The sequence below is a fragment of the Python bivittatus genome, unplaced genomic scaffold (genome assembly GCF_059951505.1).
Source record: "Python bivittatus isolate LINGU-HERP-01145 unplaced genomic scaffold, Pbiv_v1 ctg000190_np1212, whole genome shotgun sequence".
Taxonomy (NCBI): Eukaryota; Metazoa; Chordata; class Lepidosauria; order Squamata; family Pythonidae; genus Python; species Python bivittatus.
This window is the reverse complement of record NW_028277042.1, coordinates 4,160,596-4,175,774: the sequence shown is the minus strand read 5'-3', so window position 1 is coordinate 4,175,774 and position 15,179 is coordinate 4,160,596. Positions and strand designations below refer to the sequence as shown.

The following is a 15,179-nucleotide window of genomic DNA, read 5'->3' as shown; positions in this document are numbered from 1 at the left end:
TTAAAATAATGTGGATATACATTATCTCTGAACCCGCAGAGGTACTCATTGCAACCATGTGAGTGTTATGAATAGTGATTCAGAACCTCTGTTTACCCAACATGTTTAGCTACAAATCTTACTTAGTGGCATGCATTGATTGATTGATTGATTGATCATGTGTCATCAAGTCATTTTTTACTAGTGATGACATAAGATAGATTTTCTCCATGATGATCTGTCACTAACCTGGTCTTTCAGGTCTTCCAACACTGCACCCATCACCACTGTAACTGAGTCCATCCACCTTGCTGCTGATCATCTTCTTCTCTTTACTTCTATCTTTCCCAGTGTTAGAGCCTTTTCCAGAGAGCTAGGTCTTTGCATAATGTGTCCAAAATTGGATAATTTGAGCCTGATCATTTGTGACATACATGGGGAATCATTTACCTTCCACTGAACACAGTCATTTAAGTGAGATTACTGGCTTATCCTCAAAAAGTAACCTTAGTCTTTTGCTATGGATTCCAAGGACACATTCACACTGAGAACCTAGCACAATGAATTAAGAGGCACCAGTGATGATCTTCCAAAAATGGCATGCTTATCCATGCTTAATCAGTTTCCTCAATCCAGTTTTCACATGATACACTGAATTATAAGTCAGGTACAGAAGCTGACTCCATGTAACACTCAAGGTAATTATGATTGGCTACATTGTGGTTCACAGTGTGTTCAAACATTGCCGCTAAAAACATACATCTACAAAAATAATTTATCTTCTGAAAATGGCAAAAAAGCTTCCAGCTTTACAAAGTCTCCTCTTATAGGAAGTTGGAGGGGTTGAACTCATTTGGGAACTTCCACTGAGATTCATCACAATGAATGGAATGGATATTGATAAGAACCACGGTGTCCTGCAATAGTCAAGACCACTAAGTCATGTAAAGTAAAACAGTGATGGAAGTGACCTTGAATTGGTTCAATTTAGCACTGATATAGACTCTTTTGAGATTTGGTTCAAGAACAGACTGCTCAGGGTGAAAAAAAATTAGAGAGGAATCATGAATCGAGTAAACCTGAATTCTGATTTGGACAAAGGAGAACTGAGATACCATGGGAGTAGATGTGGTCAACCCACCACTGTAATTTATCATCTATTATTTATCGGGAAAAAGTCAGATTAAACTGGATTACAAATCTGAGGGTTTATCCCTCAAAAGGACTCGAGCAATTCAGAAAAAGTTGATTTCTAGACTCAGGACAAAATATACAGTATATCACTTACATAACAACTTTATTTCTTCTAAACTATAGCTTGTAACATTGGAGATAAATTTGGCCAGTTGTATATATTGGAGATCATCTGATACAGCTCTTTATATATCCAAATGACTTGGCATAAGGTAGCACTTTATTTCTATTTCTAAAAAAGATCTTAAGTGGTGAAGTTGAAGTAGAAGTGGCTGCTGCATAGAGAGTTGGGGAGAATGAGGTTGTCCTGAATCGTGCACATCCTCTGATTTATTCACTTGGCTGGCGACATTTCAGTGACACCTTAAAGTGAGATGGGGTTTGTGTAACCCCTAAGTGTGGTGTAAAATCTGGTGCTTGTGATTTATCTGGCCACAGTAACTGGAAGTTTCTGAGAATGCTGGTGAAGAAGAGGAAGAGCTCCATCTGAGCCAGGTTTTCCCCTAAACAGACTCTTGGTCCTGAAAAGTCAAAGAGAAGAAGAGAGCAGCCATTCAACCAGCTGAGGGCTCCAACCCTTTTCAACTGCTGGATCCATTTGGTTGTCTACAAAATGATCCCAAATCTCACCAGATTTTCAAAGTTTGAAAAAGTTTTAGCAAACTCTCTTGTAGGAATGTTGAGATCCTAGGATATTTGTATCCTAAACAAATCCTTGTATTTGTTTGGATATTTGTATAAGTAGACTTGAATGTCTTCAATTAAAAAAAAAGTTTTCACTGAGTTAGAAGGGATCAGTAAACATCTTTTGATCATGGATACTGCAGCATCCAAAGGTATGGTCTGGGCAAGGGGGTATTTTAGGTAATCAGAAACAGATTAGCAAATTTATTAAAAGGAAGATGGTGTTTAGAGATGTAACTTGACAAACCAGACTCTGTGTCCTTTATTGCCCCATTTATCTGTACAGGTAGTCCTCGCTTCACAACCATTCATTAACCTCGCTTAACAACCATTATTTCTGTGTTACAGCCAAATTTGGATTTTTTTCCCTCCTCCCTCCTATTCCATGCTCCACTACTACATAAAGCCAGCTTGCTCACTGATCCTCCTTGAAACAAAATAGTCTAAACAGGTACAATTTTGATTTCTAAAATCATTCAATCCTATTCAGTAGATTTACTTGGGAATAAGCTTCATCTCCTACATTTTAAAAGTGAAAATATTACAATTTGCTGCTCTTGAACTTTAGAATACATTAAAATATTTTTAGGGAAAGCTGAAGAGCAGAATGCTATGCTATGGCCCCAGTCTGCCGTCACTTTCTGGACAGTCACTGGTAGTCTTGGATTTGTTCCACCACTAGAAGTTGTTGTAAAGTTGCTTGTAAAACCTCTAAGCACCCCACAAGGGAGACTTGCTTGTCTTCATTGATGATCTCACATTTGCTGACGAGCCATTGCTCTTATGAACCAAAGTGTGAATCTCTATTAATTTCTATATCTTAAACTAATTTTGGTTAACTAGGAGAAAAAATTGTGAACTAGGAGAAAAATTTCACTGAAAATATCATCACTGCCACTCAGAAATAAATCACAAGGTATGTTTCTGTAACATCCCTAGTCTGAGATCTTGTCTGGTTACCATACTGTTGGAATTCAGTTTTGTATGCACCAGGTTTCTACACCAACATATATCTACTGATCATTAAGAGCCACAGATACAAAGCAGAGGGACTCTACAACTTTTCTCCTTGTCTAAAAAACGTAATGTGCATGTTTCTACAAAACATGCTTCCTATTATTTAGACCAGTGTTTCTCAACCTTGGCAGCTTGAAGATGTGTGGCTGGGGAATTCTGGGATTTGAAGTCCACACATCTTCAAGCTGCCAAGGTTGAGAAACACTGATTTAGACTGATATTCTGAAATCTATATTCACTTCTTTCTCCTCTCAATTCAGTTCCTCTTTTCTCCTCTGACTCTGACCTGTGCAGTCCAGACAAGAAGCACATCCAGGAGGACTAGCTCTCTCTTTATTGTAAGGTTGCATTAAGAGAATCTTTCAAGAGTGAAAGTATTTCTCTCCTCCTTTCCTTTTACTCTCTGGAAAACTAGGGAGGGTCCCTTCTGAAATGTTTCCCACACCCTCCCTCCTTCTGTGGGCTGAGATATATTTTACATAGTGGTTGACCAGTCTGCAGTTCTTCCTCCTGTCTCCCAAGGTCACATACCACATACCATTACATGGAGAGCTCATCATGAAGAGAGGACAGTACAAACATTTAGTCATAGAAAGACTTAAGTAACTCAGCCTTTCTTATCACTGTCTGGTTTCCTAAATAAAACTTATATGCATTGTTCTTTCAGGCTCGCACCCACCTCAAGAATACTTTCTAATAAAGATAACAATTTCAGTCTTTCTCTCTACATCAGTTGGTGTTGATTGGGGAGGAGAGATCCAGCACACAGCCCTTGCTTTACAAGGCTTTGGGGGCACGATTCTGTCTCCTCTCCTGTTTAACATCTACATGAACATGAAGGTGAGGTCATCTGACAGCACGGGATGAGACACTATCACTGTGTTGATTATGCCCAGCTTTACATCTCCACCCTTGGCTGCCCAAGTGATGACGTGGAGGTCCTGTCTCAATGTCTGGAGGCTGTGTAGGTGTGGATGAGGAACAACAAGCTTCAGCGCAACCCTAGCAAGCCTGAGTGGCTTTGGGTATTAGGGCCACCTGGCTCTGGGGATTTTCCATCTTTAATTCTGGATGGGTCTCCACTTCCCCAAACAGAACCAATGCACAATCTGGGGGTCCTCCTGGACTCACAGTTCCTGTTCAAGGAACAGGTGGCACCCATGGCTGAGAGGACCTTTGCAAAGCTTTGTGTTGTGCACCAGTTCACCTTTTCCTGGATGCAAGGCCCTGCTCATGGTCACTCATGCCTTAGTCACTTCTCAAATGGATTACTGCAATGTGCTTCACAAGGGATTGTCCTTAAAGAGCATCTGGAAGCTGCAGCTGGTATAGAATGAAGTACGAAGGGGCAACTATGTATGGTCCTTGAACAACATATGTTACATTTGGCAGGGCCTTTTCTGTTGTGGTACCACCCTTTGGAGTATCCTTTGCCCAGATATTACACTGGCCTGGACCCTGCTGGCCTCTTTCAAGGCCTTAAAGACATGGTTTTGTTACTGGCCTGGGGGTGAGCAAGTGTAGCCAAGTCCATATATTGATTATGCTGATTTCTTTTTGATGACTCTATTTTTACTCAGGCTGCTGTTTATGTGTATTGTCATTTTTCTTGTTTTTATATTTTATGCTGTTTTTACATAGTGTTTGCCACACTGAGCCATGAATAGGAGATGTGTGGCCATATAAATTGAAATAAATAAATAAGCAAGCAGGCAAGCACAGGATTCACATACGCTGCAGATAAAATGGTTCAGTTAGTAGTTGTCACAAAAAGTGTGTGTGTGAGAGAGAAGAAATTTACCTGCTGAAAATGCCAAAAAGGCTTCCGGCTTCACAAACTCTCCCTTTTCATTCAGGAAGTTGGAGGGGTTGAACTCCTTTGGGAACTTCCACTGAGATTCATCACGATGGGCAGAGTGGAGATTGACAAAAACCATGGTGTCCTGCACGAGCCAAGACAAGTAGGTCATGTGGAAGAAAGCACTCATGGTCAGATGTGGCTCAGAATGCAACTGGCTGAGCTTTTAGAGTGTCAGCCTTACTAGGTAAACCAGACAGAAAACATGACCAGATGAGCTAATTCTACTTTACTGTAAAGCTGCATTAACAGAAACTTGCAAGTCTGAAGGGACAATTCTCCTGCTGTCTCCTTTAAAGTCCAAGCAACTAGGAAGGGTCCCTTCTAAGCCTCTTGTCCTGCCCACTATCTAGCTTTGGCCTAAGCTGTTTCTTATCTGACCATTCTCTAGCCAGCATTTCTTGGCCATTCTCCCAAAGTCTTTCCCATGTACCGAAACACAGATAGACTATATTGAGATGTGGTTGAAGACAGCAGATGAGGGTGAGAAGGAACAGGGAGGAGTTATGGATCAAGCAGAGCTGAACTCAGTATTAGGAAAAAGACGGGCAGGAACCAAGGTGGGAGATGTGGTCAGATACTCCACCATGAGCTATCATGCACTGTTCATAAGTAAGAATTGCTCAGATTTCAGAAGAAACTTTTTCTGCAAGGACTTTAGAGAACCCCGGGAACTATGCCAACTTACCAGAGCACACAACAGAAAAATTGGTCAATAAGCCTATTGCACTTTCATAAAAGGAGGTCCAGATGCAACTCCTCTTATTATTTGACTGTGACTTTGTCTTCCCTCCATATGAAAGAACAGGATTGACCCCAACTTCTTGCTTTCCCTTGCTCTTACTTACAAACACACACCTCAGGTCAGAAAGATACAGAGGGACACATGCAGATTCACCAACACTTCACTTCATGGGAGACAATTAAAGGCTTCTGCTGTTACCTTGGGAATTTTATATCCGAAAAGCTGTACATCCTTAATGGGTGCATGAGGTATTCCCAGAGGAACAACATTTGAAATGCGTTGGATTTCATGAATGACGGCATTTGTGTAGGGCAAGTTCTCTCTATCTTTATACTTCAGGCTTGCATTGCTTCCCAGAACAGTGTCTATTTCCTTCCAGCATTTCTCTGAGGAACCAAGAACTCAGTTACCTTCTGGAAAACATTTCACTGACTCCATGTAGACATGGTTGGTATACTTCCCAGTCAGGTGAGCACCAGAAGTGACGAGATAGCAGCTCACTGAATTCCCAGCCATGATAATCACTCCCCACTTCAGGACCCTTCCTCATTTGGCATAGTAAGTGAAGGTAATAATACTACTAGTCAAGAAGACTGTTTCATAATTCTTCACCTTGTATCTCTGGAAAGGCCATCAAATAGAGGAATCCCCAGAGAAGTATTCCTGCTGTTGTCTCTGTTCCAGTCGCAAATATCTGACACAGTAAGACTCGTAGTTGCTCTCTTTCAAAACCTGAACCTTTCTTCCCTGGCTATTGTAAGTTAAAACAAAAAATATTGTTAAAATGAACTAGAAAATGACCTTCTCCCACTCATGTATTCTTTTCAATAGAGTTGATAATTTTGATTTAAAAATGGGATTTCATGCTGAAAAATATGACTAAATGGGAAAAGGAAATAGGGAGGGGAGAAACCAGCATATCTTTCCAGTGATAACCCATCGTGATGCAAACAGTTCAGGGAGAGCATGAGGGTCCCCCAGAGGGTCCTGCAGAGCTGGCAAATGGGCCTTTCTTCCCAGCTCTCCCTCTGCTGCAACTGGATGGACAGATCTATGTTAGGTTTGCAGAACATGCACAGCAAGGGCACATAGCTGTGCTCACACATCATGTCTGACAGGCAAAAAGTGGACTTGGCAGAACATCTAGAAAAGTCACTGTATCAAAGTTTTGTCCTACTTTCACAAAGTGTAATGTCAGACAAACAGATTCAAGATGGGGGGGGGGAACCCAATGCAAAGTCAACAAGAGACTGAGAAGTCTACCTTCTGCATTTCTTCCAAATATGCATCAGTGAAATCCCGGGGTTCTCCAGGGACTAGGGTTGCCTTATGCTCTTCGATCTCTTTTTCAACAAAAGCATCTGTTTTCTTTGCAGTTGTTAGTATTCTCTGATGGGGCAGAGGAAGCCTCCTCACTAAGGGCACCACATTGTAAAGCTGCCAGCAAAGAGAAGAAAAGCTTGATTAATTTGACCATGATGGAGTCTTCTTTGTAGGATATATTGAGCAGGAAAAAAATCCTTTGTATCGTAAAGGGTTCATGTAAATCTCTCTTATTCACAATTTGTTAGGGAATCAAATGTCCAAATAACAGAAAATTTCAATACAAAAATTTGCTCTAATTAAATCTGCAGCATTGCAGTCTTGAACCAAATCATTCATAAAGAGCCTTCACCCACTTTCCTGGCACTCTGATGAGATACTGTTCTAATTGCAAGGAAAATCTGAAAGTTTCCAAAATGTGTGAGACATGGAAATTCAAATTCTGACTAGGTGTGCATTAATTTGGAACATTCTTCTGGATTGTTGTTAAGAATACCAAGGCCCAGGGTCCCACTGACAGTTTGGAAGTTTGATCCATCACATCCAGCAGAGCTTTGATTAAGCTGTTGTCATATTCAAAACGTTTCCCAAATATTATGGTAGAAATTATGTTGGCGACTGCAGTGTCCACAAGCTCACGAGGATCAAAAGGCACACCTGTGGAATAAAAGAAAAGAAAAGAGATCTCTATAGTTCCACCCTCCTGCATGTTCCTTTAGGAGAGTCACAAGATGCTCTCCCCTAAGCAGCTTTTCTGGTTGCAGAGGCATCATTGGAAGAACACAAAATAAGTCCACTGTAGATTCCCATTCTCTCAGCTCACCATGAAGTTTCTAGCAAAAGAGTCACCAAGGTCAAATGGTAACTGCCATGTTCAATCTTTTTCTAACAAATAAATCTTGCTGAAGTAAAAAAAACAAAGCAAAAAACAAACAAAGTACATCTAAAAGTGTTAGCCCTGTGAGGTAGTCCAGATAAGTAGCACAAGTGAGAATATGAGTTCTATCTTTATTGTCCAGTTATATTAACAGAATCTTGTAAGACTGAAAGTATTTCTCCCCTCCTTTGTTTTTACTAATAAAGATCTTTATTAAATTTCAACGAAGAGTAAAATATACAACTTTCTTTGGTACAGGCACAAATTTATAATATATTCACCTCTTCCTCTAATGTTTAAAATGATGCAAAATATGTCTAAAATGATTAAAAAGTATAAGAAAAACTAGTAGAAAGTATATGCAACCAGAGTCCTGAGCTTCTCCAACTCTTCTTCAATACACGCACTCAGTGGTCAATTTGGAGGTCAACTGAATTGCGTCCTCTGGAAAAAGAATCAGCATTGAAATGATGATTCCCCAGCCACCCCATCCTGTCCCAGGAGAGCTTACTCGTCTTTTCAGTGAATGCCTCAATCAAATAAGTTACTTCCTCCAAGATCTTTTCCTCCATTGATTTCTTGCCCACTCCAAAGCGTCTGAGAAGCATAAGTGAAAACCTTCTTTGCTCCTTCCAGACTTCACCGTATCTTATTGTCAATAAACCTAAAAAATCATACAACAGTCATTCACCTGTATCTTGTTTATATGTAACGACTGATTTATTGATTGATTGATTGATTTTTAAAACATAGGTGTACTTTCAAAAATGATAATATCAGTATATGAACAGAGGTTTACTATAGTTATAGAATTGATACTAGTAGTTGTTTTTATGGTATAGGAAAGAAGTATGATTTTTTTCAGCTGAATGACAAAGTCTCTACTATATTATTATTCATGAAACTTAAAAAAGAAAAAAATAAGAAGGGAGTAATTCTAACATTTCAAGAGATTATTCCTTCTCTTACTGGAAACTTTTGGTCAGCGCTGCAGATTGCAGAGGAAAAGGATATTGGAAGTTCGATAACAGAATGGATAACTTACGGTCTTACCAAGACCAAACAGGAATTCAGAAAAGAAAAGAAAAAGACCTTGAAATTACATTCAGTTACCTTTTTTGTTACTGAGGACATCCATTATAGGAAAGTCTGCCCTCCCAGCAAATTCTGTGCCTTTTATCACGAGGACCTCTTTTGCTGAAGGAAATCCATGAGTTACAACTGCAGATGTTCCTCCAAGATAAAGACTGAAGACAGGACCATATTTTTTTCCTAGCTGAAATGAAGTAGCCAGGATTAGCATAGAGGCCTTAGGAAATTAGTTGGGGCCAAACACTGCAATCTTGCAACATAAAACGTCATCAAGGCTGAGATTGAGAAATTTACCCGGAGCTCTATCCTACTGTATTCCCCAAAGTGTTTGGCCAATCTTCCTTCTTCATGCATAGGGGTAACTGTAAGGATTCTATATGGAAAACTTTAATGGGACCCCGTAACAAGAGAGTGATTTTTATCTTATCTGGTAGAAGTGCAGAATGTTTTTCTTGGCCAAGCACTCTTCTTAGGAGAAGTGTTGGAAACTTGCAACATCAAGGAAGGAACTGAGAGATTACCTATAGCTCCACTGTGTACCTCCCCCCAAATGTCCATCCACTCCACTTTTCTCTTCATGCAGAAGTGCAATTCTAAGCAATCTGTGTGTAGAGCTAAGGAGATTATGGACTTCACTGACACAGAAAGTCCTCCACAAAGGGGCAACTTTTCTAAGAGCAGGCCAGAAACATGCAGGGACAGCATGGGAGAACTCTTCCCTTTGCTAACTCTCACCACTTCTTAGCGTGCAAACAGCTCCTGGGTGCAAAGGCAAAGTGCAAACTTCCACAATTATCCCTTTATTACTGAAGTGCGTAAGCAAGAGCCTCTTTGTTAAATCCTGTGCAACTTCAAATAAGGAGAGATGGGTGTTTTCTACCAGAGGAATTGCTACATGACTGGTGCTAGTTTTACAAACAACAGCTTAATATTTCCCTATTACATAGTAGAAATTTAATAGCAAAGCAGCAATGCTTGAGGAACTGCAATTTTTATGAAAAAGTGAAAACCGCGATTTTCAGCTGTTAATGGCCTTTCCTCCGATCTCCACAGCATTCAGAGGGTTTCAAGATTGTCTAGACCACTGTTACTCAAACGTGGAAACTTTCAGATGTGTGGATTTCAACTCCCAGATTTCCCAGAACTCCCAGAACTTCCAGAATTCCATGGCTGGCTGGGGAATTGTGGGAATTAAAGTCCACATATCTTAAAGTTGCCAAGTTTGAGAAACACTGGTCTAATACTGAATATTTCTTAGGCATAATTTATACATTCCTAGGGAAGATTGTAGGATTAAACAGATACAGAATTTGAATATGGTCATAGAGCTGCAACAGTGGGAATTTCAGTGGAAGCAGAAAATCAAATTAACTTTATATAATACCAAGAGAGAATTGGTATACCATCTTTAACCATGGATATATCCCTTGAGTCTTAATTGTTAAAAGAAATAATTCTTTTTCCAAAAAATGCAGGAAATGTAATGAGCAGACCAGACCTTTTCTTCATGTCTGGTGGCAATGTTGTAAAGCTCACCTATACTGGGAAACGACTCATTCTAGAACAGGAGAAATTCGGAAAGTTATCATCCCATTGCAAACTGGGATATTCTTACTAAATGTCACTAAACCATATATTCTTTCAAAATATACTGAATTAGCACAGTAATTATAATCACATAAGCTTCCAATCAAGGTAGTTTTCTGCTTTAAAGGTAGCCTTCGGTTAACAACGGTAATTGGGACAGCCAACTCCATCACTAAGTGACGTGGTCATACAGCATGATGTCACATGACTGTATTGACTTATGACAGCAGTTCTGGCAGTTCCAGTTGTGGTCGTTAAGTGAATCCCACATGATCATTAAGTGTGGAATCACGTGATTGCAATTTGTAACCTCCTGCTGACTTCCCCATTGACTTTGCTTCTCGGAAACTGGCAGGGAAGGTTGCAAATGGTGATCATGTGACCGTGGGGATGCTGTGATGGCCACAACTTCAAGGACTGGTTTTAGGTCCCTTCATTCAGTGCTGTCCTAACTTCAAACAGTCTCTGAATGAATAGTCGTTAACCGAGGACTGCCTGTAATAGATTTATTGCTTATCCATCTGTACTTGACTCTTCTATTGTTTTCATCTATCTTTCATATTCTTTTGAAATATAAAACAATAAAATGGGGGGAGGAGGAGAGAAAAAATAATTGACTGACTTGGGATTCAGCTCAAACTGAATTGTAAACTACTCATTCAGGCAGATAAACAACACCTTTCTTTAGCCTTCTAAAGTTCCAAATTTCTGCGGTAGTTTTCGGAAGGTGAGGGTTTCATTTGGAAGCTTTGAAGTGAACCAAGTTCTCCTTAAAGAGTGAATGAATCTTTCGGAAGAAGTTCCATTCAATCAGGAGTTAGGGTTCCTCTGCATCAAATGGCAGATATTTTCACATCTCCATAAGATTCTAAATGTTGTTTTCTAAATCCTGTGGCAATCAAAAGTTGTGTCTCATGTTGAAAAGTTGATAGACATGCCCATCCCCTTTCAGTTCTTACTGCAACAGCAAAAAATTTGGCAGATTCACTCTGTGGATTTTAATGTGATAATGGAAAAGGTGCCTTACCTGATCCAAGTCCTTTAGGAGATCTCTCTTACTGAGATGAAGCACATTCCCAATTAGGGGCAGGCGCCAAGGCCCCGGAGGGAAACCTTTGGGACGTCTGCTCTTCCAGAAACAGAGGAATAGCAGGGAAAGAACGACCAGCCAGCTGGAAATAGCCATGTTGAAAGCAGGGAAGCCTCACTCTGTATTTCTCTGCTGCTGTGTCTCTGGCACATCAGCCAGTGATTAAATCTTTCAGGTCTGGATGAAAGGAAAACTTTGAACAGAAGCCAGATTTCACAAGCTGCTGTTTGGCAAGCAGAAAATTAACATCAGGATCTCAGAAAAAAATTATATGTTGTCAAAATATATCACTGCATACTTGTCTAAAAAGCTAGAAAATGTTTCATCCAAGACTGTCTCACAATTAACCAAGCAAAACACAACACTGGTTATTCAAATTTGCCGTATCACATGCAGTTAAGTATTCAGGTCCCTCCTTCTTACTGATCAAAGAGTCTGGGCAATCTGGTAAACTCTGAACAGAAGACAGATGGCACAAGCTGCAGTTTGTGAAAATATTCTCCCAGGTTGCCCAGATTGGTGTGTCTATATATGCTACCCGTTTTACTTCTAGTTGAAGATTCTGACTTATTTACTTACTGTATTTTATGTTATTTTATTCTATCATTATTGAAGTTTTATATTCTATATTTCATTCTTAATTCTTGTTATATATCTTATATCTGTACATACTTGTCAATATATACATATATGTGTTTATGTGTGGGTGTATATGTATACACACACATGTGCACACACGTAATCCCACACACAGATTTACTTTTTAGGTTTTATATCATTCTTTTCTGGTGTTATGGCTGTAATAGAGTGATTTGATTGGATTTGAAAGAAGTGTACTCTCCCCCACCACCCATGCGCACATCCCAAGGCAGGAAAGATCGACCATCCAAAGCATGAACAGTTCCTGCAGAAAAGAGTGCACAGAAAGAGCCAGAGAAAACAGATCACCCAACTCCATTTTGGAAGGTAGAAATTCCAGGTTCTTTTGACCCAGGATTCCTCTCCCTTTGACTGAAGACAACGTGGAATTCTCTCAGGTTCTGCTTCCATAATAATGGAGATCTTTGTCCACATATAGCACAAGAACGTGTATGTTCAGACTTAGAGCTTTAGAGGCACAAAAACTCAGAAACAACTGGAGCAAAATAAATTATAGTCACATCTGACTGAATGTGTAAGGTCAACTGAAAGGCAGACTGTAAACTCAACGTTTAGGTGTATGGAGGCTCTGCATATGTGAAAAGGACTCTGTTCATCTAGCAGTTGTATACAAGAAGATCTGGAGGTTCTCGGACAACATCAGATCTCCTCTGATGCCGTGCAAAGGAATTAAACTCTGATCTTGAGCGGGAGGTGGAGGAGATGAACCTGTTACCTAGCCCTGGGGGAAAGTAGAAAGTGTGAGAACGACACTCTGAACAGCCAGACTCTGACTTTGTTAAATACAAATCATATTTCTGTATCACCTCTACAAGTTTACCCCAATCAGATCCACATATGCAGATCTCAGCTATACTATTTTGTTCAAATAAAGGGCCATATTATATGTGATTTTCATGACCACGCATGAAATATGTTGTTTTAACATGAGGGTTCCGATAGGTTGTTTGTCTAGTATGGTCCAAGATACTGATCTCTCTCTTTCTTATACAACTGACATTGAAATAATATATATGTTATGTCTTCTATCTCTGGAGCTCCGCAAATACAAATACGCTCATTATAAGGGACTTGATTAAATTTTCCCTATCTAACCATTATGTCCAGCTGCTCAAATCTCAAATCAAATCAAGCTAAATCCAAAAATGTGAGGGAATTCCTGGAAGCTTGGTATTCAGACAAGGTAGCCATCAACCGGCACATAGAGATAAACAACACTATTCAAAAGAGACAAAAGAAAGGAAAACAACAGATCAGAGCAGCTCCTCACCAGCAATCATCACCCAGATAAGCAGAGATTAACACCAAGATTATCACCAGACACACAATCAAGTAGTAAACAATACCCTAATCAAGGAACTACCAGAGAAAAAAATAAAACAAAACAACCCCCCCACCAACACTGGCAGGGCATGCCACAGTATATAAACAGAGAGCAAACCCCATCCCATTCTAGCACTGAAGATGTGACCTAGCCGGGTAATGAAACGCTTGCAAGAAAACAACCAAGCTCAGAGAACCCCAAGGACTCCGCTGATCAAATCTTGCTTGAGTAAATAGCCACCTGAAGATGTTTAGGCATTTCTATGTTTAAATACTTGGCAACTTGGAAGGTACATTTGTAACAGTTCATCCATTTCAATGTACCAACCTTACTAGTGGAGGCTATATTTTTCTGTCCTTCTATATCCAAGATTATTTGTGCAGTAATCTTTTTAACCTGTTCTCCAAAACCAGTTGGACAAGAGACAGGGAGACCACAACTTCTAATATAATTTGTCAATTGTACAGTCCAAGAAATCTGCAATTGAGATTTTGTCTGTTCTATCAGACACTATTTTGCGAGTCTGCCAGTTTCTATTGCATAGATTCATAGGAGCTGAAGCATAGGAGCCTTGTATACTCTTAGCCTTGTATACTTTAACAATTGGGGCTAAGGAACCTAGGTAGCTGTGATTTATTAATTTGAGTAGTAAATTCATATGTGCTCTTGTTCCTTTGGTGATGAGGAAGCCAAGATCCAGTCTCAGAGAAGACTACCCCTAGATAAGGAAAGGTGTTAACCTACTCTATTGGCTCACCATCTAATAGCTACCTATGTCTATGATATTGTTTTCCAAAAACCATAATTTTTGACTTTGGTTTATTAATAATCAGAACATTATTATGGCAGTGGGAGCCAAGTTTTCTTAACAACCTATACAGTCCAACTTGCGTGTATGATAATAAAATCGCATCGTCAGCATATAGCAGGTGTTACAATGTGTGTTTATCTTAGGCATATGTACTTCAGGATCCTTCATCAGTCCTGGTAAGTCGTTAATATATAGATTGAATAACAATGGGGCAAGTATGCACCCTTGTCTTATTCCTTTGTAAGTATCGAGCCTACTTGTCATGGCTCCATTTACCCCGAACCACACTCTCAAACAAGTCTTGTGTAAAGGGCTTTGATCAATGCCAGGAGTCTGGATTCCATTGTGAGGGTAGTCAATTTCTTCCATAATATTTCTCTATTTACTGTGTCAAATGCTGCACTAAGATCTATAAAGGCAGCAAACAGTTGTTTCCCCTTACTGACATAATTTCTAATTAGATAGTTCAAGCAAAATAATTGTCAATAGTAGATTGACTCTGTCTAAAGCCTGCTTGTTCTTCTACAAGAATACACTTTTCATGTACCCAGCTCTTGACTCTATGCAAGAAGAACCTAGCATATGTTTTAGTGAAAATATCTATTAAACTAATGGGCCTGTAATTGCTAGGGTCTTTCAAATTGAATGAGGCCTTCAAACTGAAGGGGAAAAACAACAATTGCCAGATCTTTCAGTTTCCCTTGAAGAAGAATAAGCTGGGCAGTTTAATTCCCACCTAATCTCCCCTTGTGCTTCTGCAGCTCACTTTATGAGCTCCCCTGTCACTCTCGGGGAAAATCAGAAGAAGAATAAAAACAAGGATTTGCAGAGCCAGAAGCAGGAGATGTTACTTCCATGGGAAAATTCAACTGAATTTATGGCAAAACAATGCCTTTTTACTGCTCAGATTGTCATCTCAGACTGACCAGTTGGCTTCC

At 39.7% G+C, this 15,179-nt stretch overlaps 1 protein-coding gene across 1 annotated transcript; it reads right to left on the bottom strand.

Moving 5' to 3' along the window:
• Positions 1-956: 956 nt before the first annotated feature.
• LOC148216475 (cytochrome P450 2J2-like) lies at positions 957-11,807 on the bottom strand. The gene is made up of 9 exons (XM_088135966.1): positions 11,384-11,807; positions 8,791-8,953; positions 8,189-8,341; positions 7,297-7,457; positions 6,741-6,914; positions 6,090-6,228; positions 5,676-5,863; positions 4,676-4,817; positions 957-1,694 (listed from the first exon to the last, which is right to left on the bottom strand). Exons 1-9 carry the CDS (start codon positions 11,540-11,542, stop codon positions 1,504-1,506), a joined length of 1,470 nt encoding a protein of 489 aa, XP_087992092.1. The 5' UTR covers positions 11,543-11,807; the 3' UTR covers positions 957-1,503.
• Between the last annotated feature and the right edge of the window lie 3,372 nt (positions 11,808-15,179).